At 32.9% G+C, this 14,599-nt stretch overlaps 2 protein-coding genes across 4 annotated transcripts in view; one reads left to right on the plus strand and one right to left on the minus strand.

The window, feature by feature from the left end:
* The window catches only part of LOC135123668 (uncharacterized), a 32,898-nt gene that overhangs the window by 299 nt on the left and 18,000 nt on the right, over positions 1 to 14,599 (plus strand). The gene's annotated exons all lie outside the window — the stretch shown is intronic.
* On the minus strand, positions 39 to 14,381 carry LOC135123666 (serine hydroxymethyltransferase). 3 transcript variants are annotated; one of them, XM_064048513.1, is made up of 6 exons: positions 14,245 to 14,381; positions 6,765 to 6,994; positions 6,565 to 6,710; positions 6,377 to 6,507; positions 1,140 to 1,827; positions 39 to 690 (listed from the first exon to the last, which is right to left on the minus strand). In XM_064048513.1, the coding sequence occupies exons 2-6, from the start codon at positions 6,956 to 6,958 to the stop codon at positions 452 to 454; spliced, it is 1,398 nt and encodes a 465-aa protein (XP_063904583.1). In that variant the 5' UTR covers positions 6,959 to 6,994; positions 14,245 to 14,381; the 3' UTR covers positions 39 to 451. The 3 variants fall into 3 exon arrangements, with proteins under 3 accessions (XP_063904583.1, XP_063904580.1, XP_063904582.1); XM_064048510.1 differs by lacking the exon at positions 14,245 to 14,381 and adding an exon at positions 7,398 to 7,507; XM_064048512.1 differs by lacking the exon at positions 14,245 to 14,381 and adding an exon at positions 7,083 to 7,354.

Raw genomic sequence — 14,599 nt, forward strand, 5'->3', positions numbered from 1 at the left:
TAATACTGAATTCTTAGAAAGTATGTTAAAATGCGCAGTTTAAATAACCAAAAACTTTATTTTGAGTTTCATTACGGACAGTGTAATTATGATTAAAACGAAGTAAAAAAATATGCTGTGCAGAAACTTGCAAATCAATTTGTCCTGTTTTGGGATGACGTCATACGTAATTTTTAAATGGGATGGTATACATTTTTCTGTATATTTATACGGTGATCTCAAACAATGTGAATTAGTCTTATCTTTCTATAGTTTAACTAAATATCTTAGTGCATATAAACAAAATGTCAGAACGAAACAACAATTAAGATAGCAAGCGTTTCATAAAACGCATGTATTAATAAAAATACTTTTTTGTATTTAAATTTCTCGATCACAAATAATTTACATGTAAAATTGTATCATGGATACATATAACCTTTGCGCCTAAAAATGTTAATATACGTAAATATTAATATTCGGGATATCCTGGAAGAGGGAACTGACACGCGAAGGCTGCGACTTCGTCCCTTAAAGCTTCAACTTTTTTCTGTATTTCAGGATCACATTCAATAACTTTTTTGTAATCAACAAGTTTGGGACCTGACTTGGCACTAACTTCTTTTGACAACTTCAGGGCTTTATCGATAAACTCGACGACTCGATCGATGTCTTTCTCGACGAATCCTCTGGTAGTCAAAGCCGGGGTACCTGCAAAATTCAGGGAAATTAGTTTTACTAAATAGAATTTTCAGTTTTCAAAAGTTATGATTGATTTACACTATAATCATTGTCACTTTATATGTATATGTAGTAAAAAATGTACACCATCATTCTTCACAGTCTGGGTAAAATTTCAAAAGAATATTTAATTGTGGAGTTAAAAATTAATATTTTATATTTACTTTAACTCGACAAGTTAATGTTATTTGATTATCTAAATTTTAAATAATATTTAATAAAATAATACAATCACTGAAAAATGACCCTCATAACTTAAATTTGTCATTTTAAGAAATTTGTTAATTAGGTTATTGTGAGATTACGTAAAGCACATATTTGTAGATAAATCAGTTCAATGCAAAAAATGTAAATAGAAAAGAGCCAATTTTGAAATATGTACGTCCATATGAGAACCCCGCATTTAAGCACAAACTCACCTAATCGAATACCCGACGGATTCAAGGCACTCTTATCCCCAGGCACTGTATTCTTATTACACGCTATCGACACTTCCTCCAAAATATACTCAGCCTTAGCTCCCGTGATCTCCACATTCCGCAGATCCATCAACAACAAATGCACATCCGTACCCCCTGTGGCTATCTTATACCCTTTCTCTACCAAACCCTGCGCCAACCTCCTCGCGTTCGCGATTATTTGCTTTTGGTACTCTACGAACTCGGGAGTTTTCGCCTGCTCCATGGTGGTCGCGATGGCGGCAATCGTGTTATTGTGGGGACCTCCCTGCAAGCCGGGGAACACCGCCTGATTAATCTTGTTCTCCAGGTCGTACATGATTTTTTCGCCCTTGGCGTTGCACGAACGGACGCCCTTTCTGAAGAATATAACGCCAGCTCTAGGTCCTCGCAAGCTCTTGTGAGTGGTGGTCGTGACGATGTCGCTGTATTCGAAAGGACTCGGCGTCACTCCCGCTGCTACCAAGCCGGAGATGTGGGCCATGTCGGACATGAGGTAGGCGCCGACGTCGTCGCAGATTTCGCGGAAACGTTTGTAATCGAGGGGTCTCGAATAGCAGCTGATGCCGGCGATGATGAGTTTGGGCTTGAAGAGGCGAGCGGTTTTGGCCAGGGCGTCGTAGTCGATTAAGCCGGATACCGGATCCACCTGAAAAGATGTATGAAAATATTAGGACATGGATATTCTTATTTTTTTTTTTTTAATTAAGACAACAATAGGGAAGCACTGAAAGATGGTTATTAATTTTTTTTAAATAAATTAACGTCATTGTTGACATACATAGCGAGAGTCTTTTCTTTCCGGTGTATTTTATTAGTGTACACCTATTTTTTTTAGGTAAGCAGATTGTCTAAAAAAAAAAAAAGTTTCCGTTAAATTTTACGAAATGTGTCCGAGATTACGACAAACTTCTTAAAAAAGTTAATAAAATATTTACTTTGATTTGTATCCGAGACGATTACATGAAGGCTTTATTCCTGCGGAGAGAGTATCCATGTGCTATTAAGCCCATAGACGCATCTTTAAGAAGGAAACCCATACACCGTCCCGGTACGACGCCTGTGGGTTTTTTATATACGGCGATGACCAGTGACTAATCATCGGTGATTGCGGCGCTCGAATGAAGAAAAGCCTGGCAGCGGTTCGCCGGAAGTCGCAGGAAGTCTCCAGAACAACTTCAAAAGCGGCGATCACGATCTTTCCAGAAGAAATATACGGCTGTTTAAATACGGACCACCGTCGGAAAGGGACAGCCAGTCAATGAGTCTAGTCAAATCCATTCCAGTCGATTAATGAGTGCGAGTTAAGTCGGAATTATTTTGTGCATAATCGCTATATAGTTACTTAATCGTGTAAAGTAGTATTATTGAGAAATAAATTGTTGAGGTTTACCCACGCCCATTTTTAAGTACTCGTAAATCGTTAATAGTATGATTAAAAAGAAGAAAAACGACGACAGGTAGGAAACGCGTATTATTTTGCACATTTTGAATTCAATTTATTCATAATTGTTGTAAACCGAATTTCACAGTACACATTTGTCAAATAGAACCTATTCCAACACTTTCCTAGATTACACAGGGTAAATACATATTGTATGTATATGTAATGTATAAATATTTAATAAAAAATTTCAATCTTATTGTATATTATTAAATTCCTCCAAAATTCGAGACATACCCAGACAACAAAAAAAAAATGGATTTACGGATTTAAATACTACATTATGCACAAAAAACAACAACATTGCTTATTTACTGTAATACTACATGAATTTTGTAACATTTCTTTTTTTTATTGTATCTCAAATTCTAAAGTCTAAATAAACTTAGACCATTTTTTATGGTTCTGTTCAACTTTCTGGTGCAACCAGTGTTAAATGTTACACTATACAATGTGCCCGAATTTATCGCGAAATTATGTCATATGTGGCGTGAAATTTTAATTCAAACTGGGACACCACAAGCATAAAAAAAAAAACGGAGACATGAACGGCCACAAACGTTGTATTAATTTTCATACATTCAAAGATTTCGTCTTGTTTCATTTTCAAATCGTCCATATTTGTCTTTTTTCTCGATTGCTCAATGAATCAAGTGATCTGTTAATTAAAAAAAAACTCATTTCCATCGAAAATCTACCAGTAATAAATTTACTGTAAAGTAAAGTTCTAAATTTCGAATTCAAAATTTTCAAACGAGGAAATTTTAGTCTTTATCCAATAGAAATAAAAATATACCCTATAGAATTTTACTGCCAATATCGAGACGGACAGTAAAACAGTGGTTTTAAGGAATATTTATCGTTCACACCAATTTGTCGAAAAACAGGTATCTGTCTACACGGAGTCGGATTTGTGCCAATTTAAGAATAAATATGTTACCCGTTTTCCTGAATTTTAGCAAAATTAAGCTTATATTACTACATTTGACCGTGTATTATGCTGTGCTTTGCTGCATTATCTAACAAAGAAAGTATAACTTTCTATCTTTATTTATCTGTCTACGTAGTCTCACGTTCAGTCCACGGAAAGCAGACAACTTCTCTTAACTGACATAAACGAATTTAAAAGCGGAATTTATTTTAATACAAGTAAGTGGCTTGAACAACTAAGATATAAACAATATGTAACTAAAGAAATATATATTATATAATATATTTCTGACTAATTGTGAATAGTTAGGAGATTTAGTTGAAAACTTTTTTTTTAAATTCATCTCCTTCGGAAAGCCGATGACGTCATCTAAAAAACCTATTAAATAATTTCCTGTTGAAAAGTATGTTCTCCGAAATGGTATTATTTGTGCATTAGTACAATTTTTTAACTGTTTACGTACGATGACTGGAAAAAAATCGAAACACAATAACGCTATCTTTGGTATACATAGAAGTCAACTTCATTCCTACGAGACGTGTTCAAGGTGTCCCACATTATGCTGCAAACACATTACAGTATTTCAAATAAGGTTATACTGTGAAGCAGTAAAACCAAATGACGAAATACGACAACTTGTTATACATCTACTTACTTAGTTCTCGTATCAAGAACTGGAGTTCCAACCACAGATTTTAAAGTAAGAAAGCCACAAATGTCACAAAATAAGTAACTTAACCCCTAGAATACGAAAAAATAGGTCCCCGTTTCCGTCAGTCTGTCGATTTGCCGTCTACGTCAGTTTTTATCACACAGAAAAATTTCAAAACAATCGGACCTATTGTAGTCAAATTTTATGTTTGTTAGGAGTAATTTGCCTAATCATCCCCACCAACAATGTGATGAAGTTTCCTCAAATTTTTCGTATAAATTATTTAAATTTTATAAAATAATATAACCCTGGACTTATGGTTGTTTTATAAATCCATATTGAGGTTTTCTCCGAGCCATCCAAAATTTGGAATAAGAAAAAAAAATCGAAATTATATAGCAACCTTTTGTACTAGTAGTTATGAGCGCTTATTCGTCAGTTCATTGCTTAATTGTGCAATTTCGGACTTGTAACGCGAAGATCGTGCATGTTGCTTTATTATCCATATTTTTTTATTGATCAAATCAATCACGATACACCCCATTGTTTTATTATTAATCTGACACTGCACGTATCGGAACTGACATAGGTGTCTTATCACAACATTTTCAAATGAGAAAACTCATTGAAAATACAGTCATAATCTTACGCTTCATCAATGCATTCATATTCATTTCCATCGATACAGAGAGACGACAGACAGACGGAAAAGCGAGATCTATTTTTCGCACTCGAGAGGTCATGAAACGTCGAGAAAATATGAAAGTGATCAATCGCCGGATGGATGCTTACAATATTACAATACTTCACTTACGCTGGGGAAGTAAAAAATGTAAAATGTCGCAAAGTGTAAACTTATAATTTCTAAGTAAAAATTTGTTGGTGCTAAAACAAGAATTTCGGATTATAGTTAAAATCAGACGTTAATCAAAATTAGAAATGATAATTTAAAGGATTCTAACGAAGCCAAGAATTAATTATAGTTACAGTCATTATTTTCTCCGAGGCTTTTTTCGTTTTTTTTTAATTCTTTGAGATTTTTTCCCATTCATCTTCAGTCGCATATAGTTTTCGAAAATTTCTATACGAAATGACACCATGGGAGAGGCTTTTAAAAAAATGGTATACGGTTATTTAGACAGAACTTCTGTCGCCCTTGAAGTACAGTCTAATAAATCTAGCTTCTTCGTACAATTATAAAACGTGATTTTGCAAAATTTTATTTATCTGTATAAGCAAATCTAAAAAAAATGAATGCAATGATAAATTACAAGTATAGACTAATCATATTTTGCAATTTCAGGATTTATTCGGTAAAATTTTGAGATAACGCGATCAATCTTTTAGGGTTGGTAAACAGACAGAAATTAAAAAGTTACCATGCTTACAATAACTTCAAAACGTCTACAAGATTTAAAAGTATTAAATTTTGCATTTCTTGATTTAAACAATAAAATAAATTGACTCAATCTGTGATAAATCACAAGTATTGACTCATCATACTTTGCAGATTTAAAATTTAGATAGGATGTGTACGGCAAAATTTTGAGCTGACGTCATCAATTTTTTGGAGGGGAGATGTAAATATATTTTGATTAAAAATTTATCATGCTTATCATAACTTTAAAACATCTGCAATATTTCAAAGCATTCGGTTTTGCAGATTCAAAATTAAATTCCAAAATGTTGTTTGATAATTTTGATTTTTTTTTTTACAAAAATCTGGGCGTTTCGGGCAAAAACTCAATACGGAGTCATAAACTACATGTGTAGGACTATGTTATTTCATACAATTTAAAACCCATTTACTATGTGCAAATTTGAAGTGACGTCATCACATTATTGGTGGGGATGATTAGGCAAATTTTGGGTAGCGTTTTACCACCTACATGATATTCCGAATATAAATACAAAAATTTGACAACAAATCGCCCCGTACTTTCGGACTAACATGAACCAAGTTATGCGAAAAATTTAATTTAGTTTTCAATTATCTCATTACTTCACAAAATAGTCTGTGAAACTACAAATTTATTAAATAATGGCTCAACAAGGATTAATTTATGACCTTGACAATGCCAGTGACTTAACTAATTAGTGTATCTTAAGCATATTTACCACAGACAAATATCTCATTAGACATGCTACAGCTAAAGCAATTAAGCACTTACCTTATATGGCATAGACTCAAAGAACATTGACGTTGCAGAAATTTTTTTTGTTGCCGTAAAGAATCCATGCGTTAAATGGCCACCATCAGGCAAATCTAAACCCATAATGCGTCCATGGGGCTCAACAAGACCTAAATAAATTCAGTTATTTAGAACAGTAATTCAATAAGTAAATATAATCTACACACCAGTGTAAACTGCAAAATTTGCAGGCGACCCAGAGTATGGTTGAACATTTACCCCCCATTCTTCTGGATTTAACTTATACGCTTCCAACGACCGTTTTTGCGCTAAACGTTCAACCTTATCGATAAACTGATTTCCACCATAATACCTGTAATGATTTTATTGTTGCAAACTCGAATGTAAATCTGAATTTGTGAAATACCTTTGTCCTGGTAAACCTTCTGAATACTTATTGTGTAAACATGTGCTGAGACACTGCAACACCGGTAAGGACGTGAAGTTCTCGGATGCAATCAGCTCCAGTCCTGTAACTTGCCGTTTTTTTTCTTCCTTGATAATGGCAAACAATTCAGGATCCGATTCCCAAACGTTGGAGTTAATAAGCTGTTGACTCATTTTCTTTGTTTGCGATAGCACCAGCTTTTGTATGTTCTGCAATGTAAAAGTTTTCAGGTAAATTAACATTTTTAGAACCTTAATTCAAAAGTAACGTTTAAAAGTGAGGTTATAAACAACTAACCTGAAATATGTAAAATAAAACTTATTTGAATTGTCTTGTGCTGCAAAACCACGACTTGTACTTTATTAATCTGTTTGTTAGACTAACTTATAACAATTACTCTCGTGACTCTTAACGAAGACCTTAGGAAACAAAATGTGATAACCTTTCGTTTTATCAAAATTAAATACGTTTTTTAAGGTCATAAGGACCACATGGTGACCAAACTACTGACGCTACTAGTTGCTCAACTTAAAAAACATCTTGTTTATGCGACATTTCTATAAATTTAGTTGTAATTTTTGTGAAAAATATTAAAAATGAAGCACTACATACCCGGTTATTCAACAGGTGGTTGGCGGTTACAAAAGCGCGGGAAAACATGATAATTGAATTACAAAGAAAAGCGCGAATTCGAACGTCTAACTTATTAGTGAACAATCAGAAAAAGAAAGATTACTACGTTTGCTGTTCCCCAGAGTTGACCTTTGGTGATAATTATATCAAAAGTTGGTCGATTTGATGGAATTCTTTGGATTTTATCGCAATTACACAATACTATTCAAACATAGATTTAAATCATTTAAATCATCGATGACGAAATTAACATACCACTTTACATACTCGAATAATTTCTATTTGTGAATACAGAAACGTGCTCTAGTGAGAAAACAAAATGATTAGTAATAGTAATCTCACGTGATTTTTTTATTTTACTTTTGCTTTTACATTTATGACAATAATAATTCTCGTGCGCATGTTAGGCATGTTTTCGCCGAAATACTCAATAAAAGGAGTAGAAACACAAATCTAAAAACAGCAAAAATGATTTGAATACACTTTTGATCCTATTAATTGTAATAATTGATTGAGGTAACAAGGTTTCAAGTACACATGTGGGTGTCATTTTTTTTGGGTTTACTAAATACGGAAGTTTCCGACCTTAAAATTTTGAAGACCCTCTCTAAAATAATTTTAGCTAAGCACGTAGCTTGTGATTTATTTTCTAATTTCTAACGGTGACAGAACAATAGAAAACAAATCGAGGCTGACAAAATAAATAGTTATCGAATTATGTGCTGACCCGATTTTTTTTTAATTACAGGCAAAAAATTATTCAGTTTAATAGCCTGTTTTACCTCAATTGAAAGACAAAGTTGCCTAAAAACATTAAGTAAGGAGCTACATGGAAAATGGCGTGTCTACTATTTTAAATTTAATCAATAAAATTAACTGAGTGGTTAATTAATTTTTTAAAAATCCTATGTAAACAATTACAAAAATATATATGTTACTAAAGCACAATTAGTTTTGCATCTCGAAACACATTTTTTAACAAACACCTTTAATAAATTTTTGCGATGACGTCTTTAATTTTGTAGAGGGGATAAATAAATACATTTTAATATTTGTTCTGTAGTCACTAAATCAGTGTTAAGATATTGACAAATGGTTTCGTGTGTTCTTTTAGATATATTATTTTTTACAGTAATGGATATACGTCACAATAACTATCGGTATCTTATTAAACCACAAATAAAAGAACAAACATATCACACTATAAATCTGAAGAAAAATTTACTGAACAAAATCTTGAGATGACGTACTCAAGTTTTCGGAAGGAATTCTGATTAACGATTTATTATCTTCACGATATTCTTAACGCATAGCCAAAATTTTTAACCAAATTAAGTAAAATTGTAAAATTTTGTTAAAATCAGATATATTTTTGCTATCGTCATATCATTTGTCTATACCCTATACGATATATGATGATAATGAAATCAGAAACACACGACAGACGATAGACGGCAAAATTTTGTTATTATTATTATTTTTTGTTGTATAATAATTACCAAGGAATTGTTACTAATAGCGTTATAGTTTGTAAAGATTTTTTAAGTTTCTTAATAATTTGCTATTACGTCATTTATCGTAAATATTAATAGTAATTAACAGTAATAACAATAATAATAGTAAAAATTCAAAAAGCAATTCTATTAGGAAAATGTCAGATTGTAAATTTCTTAAATAGTTTGAACATGTTGATCAGAGTAGTTTAGATCACTAGTTGACGATTGTTACGTAAGAGTTGTGTTTGTTGGGCATGGTTAGAGAATTATAGTTGTTTTATTTTGTCATCAGTACATCAGTGTCATTTCCGCTAAAAAAATACTTAATAAATAAATAAAAAATCATGAAAATGTGTCTTAAAAATTGCTAAAAACAAACTTCTAAACTAATAATAATTAGTATAGCTATGTATACATTTACACACATTGACTACGAGTTGGTGCTAGGAATGACAAGACAGACAGTAATTAAGATATTGAGCTGTTTGTAAAAGCTGTTTGCTCTGAAATTAATTTAACATATTGAGTTTCTTAACGATGTTGATACTGACGTTCTTCGTACCTATGTCATTAAAAATTTGTTCTTGTGCCATTACCGTTAGAGGACATTTTCAGTAAATCCTTGCAGTGCAAAATAATAAATAATACTAAATCATAATGTTAGATTTTAAGTTAAATAATATTAATTTGTTGTATCTTTAAAAAATAAATAATAAAAAATGCATTTGGTTGTTTTATTTCATATTATTAGCTATACTGTACTAGTTAGATTAAAACCTGAACAACGCATGCATCATGCAAATTATGTACTTTCATTAGTATTCAAAGCACAAATCTCTACAAAAGCGTTTTAAAATTGAATAACGTTGTTATATTAGAAAAAAGTAAGTCATGTCCACGTCATTCTTCTATTGTATCATTAGTACGTTCTATAAATAATGTTTCATCCACCCTGGAACAAATTCTGAAACTATCTTAGAATAAATTCTATGTATTAACGCTAGGAAAAAAAAAACAATGCCAGAAAAAGGAAGTTTGACAGTGTGATAAACCAAACATTCCGCCAAATTGAAACACAAAACCCGCGAAAAATTTAAAATTTGGCCTGGAGCTGTGATCAGTTGATCACCAACAAAATGGAACGAAAATGGCCGAACGTGTTCATTTTCAAAGTGACACCCCAAGGGTGACGAAGTCACCTGAAATCAAAATGCAAAGTATGGAGGGTGCTCTGGTGTCCTGTTTTGAAAATTTTTAGTCCATTTGGGGGAGCAGCGAAAAAATTATCCATAGACTCGTAGTTCTAGGGAGTTTTGTAATAAGACAGCAGGGGTACTCACTTCCTTTTTCGTGTTTTGGTGTGGTGGGTGTAACTACGTCTTAAAGTTGGTACCTAAATTTATGTTTGTAATTTCACCAATTTTTGTTTAAACAAAATGAATCGCATTCGATGCCATGTCCTCCTCAACGCGTGTAATTAGTGTAGAACCAGTTAATTAGCTATTTTCTAATTTGAAATGTGTTCATGTCAAGATTTTTTTAATGGCTCAAAAATATGCGGCAAGGAATTCACTTATTAAGGTCCAACTTATTTTAGTAACGATAGGTATATTTAAAGTTATGGGTGTTTTTACTTAAGTTATTACATTACACAGTTCATAACTACGTACTCTAACTCTATAAATATCATCGTGTATTCGAAAACAGGAGAGCTTCAATCTTTTCTTCCAGGTTTAATAATTTCTTACAGTTTGAATTTGAATCCTTATTCTCAAATTATTATTTTTATTTGATCGTATTGAATATGTGCTTGTTGTGTCTATTTCATATCTTCTTTATTTTATATGAACTGGGATTTCATTTAACAGATGCTGTGAATTTTGCGAACTTATTTTGATTGAAGTTTTAAATTTTTTGTATATATGTGAGTAGATCCATTAATTCTCGACGAAAGTGTGCGCACTTGGGTCGGCGATGTTGATGCTGATTTTTTCCTCGAAAGTACACCTAAAAAGGAGACGATCCTGAAAATTCGAGCCCGATATGTGCAAATCCGGCCGCTGGAGAATTTTTTGAATTTTTGAAAACGTTGATTTTTCACTAATTTTCAAATATTTGTATCTCTTTTGATCAGATCTGGAATTTGGTTAGGAGTGGGACCGTACGTTTGACAATATTAAAAAATTTCTAACTCAAATACAAGCTCGATTCCCTAGTTCAAATGTTCAGGGCTTCTTTGGGACAGAATAAAGCAACTTTCCCGAAAGTTTGAAACAAATTGAAGTTCGGATAAAAAAGTTCTAGCTATTTAAAAACAGCGATTTTTTAAAGTTTGATTGGTTTTAAATAGCTGTAACTTTACAAAATCGGAGCAATTAAACAAAATCTGGGTCGATTCCATTAAAATATACCTCGACAAAAGATATTAGCTGCTGGTCGACTCTTAACTTTGAATACGGTACATATAATAGTGTTTTATAAATAGGTAAAATTTAACCAAAACAGTTGTTTAGTTGGAAGCTATTAGCTAAGCCGGATATAACTTTAGACCTAATATCTATTTTTTTCATAAAAGTAGAAGTCTTACTGATAAGAATGCCGCTGGGCAGGAGTCTTCAAGTTATATAGAAGCTGAGATACAAATATTAGAAAATTAGTGAAAAATCGACTTTTTCAAAAATTCAAAAAATTCTCCAGCGGCCGGATTTGCACATATCGGGCTCAAATTTTCAGGATCGTCTCCTTTTTAGGTGCACTTTCGAGGAAAAAATCAGCATCAAAATCGCCGACCCATGTGCGCACACTTTCGTCGAGAATTAATGGATCTGCCCATGTCTAATTTTGATGCGATCATTGGGTTACCATAGTATACTGCTTATTCTTCCTTCCTGGTGAGGGAAAAGCTGCGAAATAAGTGACAATAGAGTAAATACCAAATGTGCTATAGAGAACGTCGTGATCAGAGCTTAATTAAAGTTCGTTCTCGTAGTCTGTAAACTTTCCTCAATGATCTTACTGTGGTAACACGCGCACACCACATCTCTATCCCAAAAAACCTGCCGCATATTATAAGCTGTACCCCACCTCCGCAAAATAGCCAGATATTTTCAAACTGCGCATTTCATGAGTTTCCCCATAAATACCTAGCAAACTTGTGCTTCTATTTCAACTGAAAATTTGGACCTTATAACTGAATGAGTACTAGAATTACCAGATAGGAAGTAAGCAATATTTATGTTACTCCCCATCAAGAATTTTAAACAAAAATAATTTACATGGTGTTAAATTAGGCGTTAATTCAAATTATTGTTACGTTGGACGGGTATTTAAAATCGGCGTGGGTTAAACTCAACAATTTATTTCTTAGTAACTTGGATTTAATTACACAGCGATTATGTACAAAATAATTCCTGCGCAACTTGACTAGGTTTTCTCGATATTCGTTGGACTCGACTCGACTGAATAATTATCGTTCCCGACGGTGGTCTCAATTTAAAGAGCCACGCGGTTCTTCTCGAAACGCCTCCGTCACTGCTTCTAGACTTATCTGGAGCACCCATTCGCGACTTCCGCTTCCAGGCTCTTTTCTGTCCGCCGTCACCGACCATGAGTCATCATCGCCGTACATACTAGAACCCATAGGCGTCGTACTGGGGCGGCGTATGGGTTTATTTCGCAACATTATTGATTAAATTAAAGTGAGTTAACAAAGATTACATCGTGGACCGAATTCATATGGAAGAAACACAACCGACAGATTAAATACGGTCAAATTCACAATAAAATAAAGTGGTGTCGATACTTCAAGAATAAGTGTTTAATAGATTAGACTGTAAGAGAAATTTAGGCTATAAGAAAATAACACATAAACATAATATGTACAAAAAAATTGGTTGGAGGTTGAATTTCCCTCCTCTCTGAAGTAACGGGTGTTCAAATGAAAAATCACTCGGAGTGGGTGTTTGGAACTTCATTTGATACAAACGATATGTACTTATATTCTTATAACATATATTCGGCAGAAACATAACTTTACATTTTAAAACAAACAGTTTTTGTCGCACATTCAACCATTGCAATTATTTTTACTCTAGAGGTCATGAAACGTCGAGAAAACATGAAAGTAATTTAACTGATGATAATTTTCAAAGCCCTTTGCGGCAAAACGTATCAATATTTAAAATTAATTCAAATTCCATAAATGAACTTTTTTAAAATCGCGAGTGAGAAGTTATAAAGTGTAAATAATATAACAACTTAAGTTAAATCCATCTAGAACTTTAGAGATCATTGAAAAAAATTAGTTAAACCCGAATAAGTGGATTTCTGCTACGTGTTTTCCATTAGCATTTACATTAATGTCATAAAACTGCATTAGAACCATCAACACTTAAAAATCCTAATTTGGACTGTGTATTTACAAACAGTGAAACAAAAACACACGTGCTGACGGAATCGTCAACAATTTCATAACATTTGATTACAAAAATGTTAGTTTACTAGTCTTGCACTTACACTCGTTGGGAAGGACCGTGGCGTCGAACGCTATTTATCTTATATTTAAACAATTGTCCTTTTGCAAAATTACAAACTAAATTTAGACAGTGTTTTCACTCACACTGCCAAAACAAGAAGTGACCTTCGAAAATTCTACTTGTACTTTACTGCATTTCGCTAATACATCCTACACGCGCTAAAGCATGAGATTTGAATTATGTTTTTATTTTTCAAATGTAGTTCCGTATATATTTGTTTTTTTTTCTCGGCGCGAAATTTAATTTTTAAATCGGGACACCACAACAGGAAGTTTTCACAGGGTCAGGGCGGTACTCACGGGTAATTAAACTTATAATATGTTGTTCTACTATTATTTTTATATGTGTTACCATTTTTGAAATTGTTTTTAGTGTCGAGGTCTACAAATTTATACTAATACCAATTGAAAACTGAGTTCTTTACAACGAAAACCTTATTTCAACTGAATCAGATTTAAATAATTAGGGGTTACTAATATTTTTTATTACAATTTTCAAGGCAAGTCACAATACTAGAATTAATCTAAGGTAAGTAAACAATTCTGTATGATGTTAATAGAACATTAAAATGAAATAACAACAAATCGTAATCTAACACGATGAATTTTGTTGGAGCGCTCACTGACAGATCAAACGTGATGAACTATAAGTAAGTGAAGAAAGCAGTAAAACTACTTCTCTGTTTTTTAACAGTAAGGTATGTATGCAATGTTGCTACTGTATTTATACGGCAACACGTTTTTTTTCTTATAGCGCTCTATAAAATGTACTTCAAGGAAATAACTGCAGACTCACCTGTCAGAAATAAAAATCTGGATAACACAGCACTTACAAAATGTAGTTAAAATATAAAAGAGGTGATTGCGGCTTGCAAATGTTTTAACAACACGGTTGGTAATTTGTGAATGTGCAGCAGGAATGAGAAAGTGATCCAGTTAGGTCCAAATGTAGCGTCAGAAGCAGATTGGTAATTTGTACGCAGTTGTTGAGATATAATTTTCTTATTCCCAAGACGCGAGCACAAGCTTATGGCGTAATAGAGAACATTGATGATAATGTGTGCTTGTGTAATCGTTTATGAAGTGACAAAACATATAGGGTATTCAATGTTAATTCTTTCAGAGTGGATTACCCTTTGCAGTCATTTTGT

The sequence above is a fragment of the Zophobas morio genome, unplaced genomic scaffold, assembly GCF_036711695.1.
Source record: "Zophobas morio isolate AGI-343-1 ecotype UQ-CSIRO unplaced genomic scaffold, CSIRO_AGI_Zmor_V1 ptg000006l, whole genome shotgun sequence".
Taxonomy (NCBI): Eukaryota; Metazoa; Arthropoda; class Insecta; order Coleoptera; family Tenebrionidae; genus Zophobas; species Zophobas morio.

Excerpts from the sequence above, each read along its gene's own strand:
- LOC135123666 (XM_064048510.1), bottom strand. The coding sequence starts at position 7,445 with ATGTTTTCCCGCGCTTTTGTAACCGCCAACCACCTGTTGAATAACCGG. Across the intron at positions 6,995-7,397 it reads ACCACCTGTTGAATAACCGG|AACATACAAAAGCTGGTGCT; the intron begins GTATGTAGTGCT and ends TTTACATTGCAG. Across the intron at positions 6,711-6,764 it reads GAAGGTTTACCAGGACAAAG|GTATTATGGTGGAAATCAGT; the intron begins GTATTTCACAAA and ends AAATCATTACAG.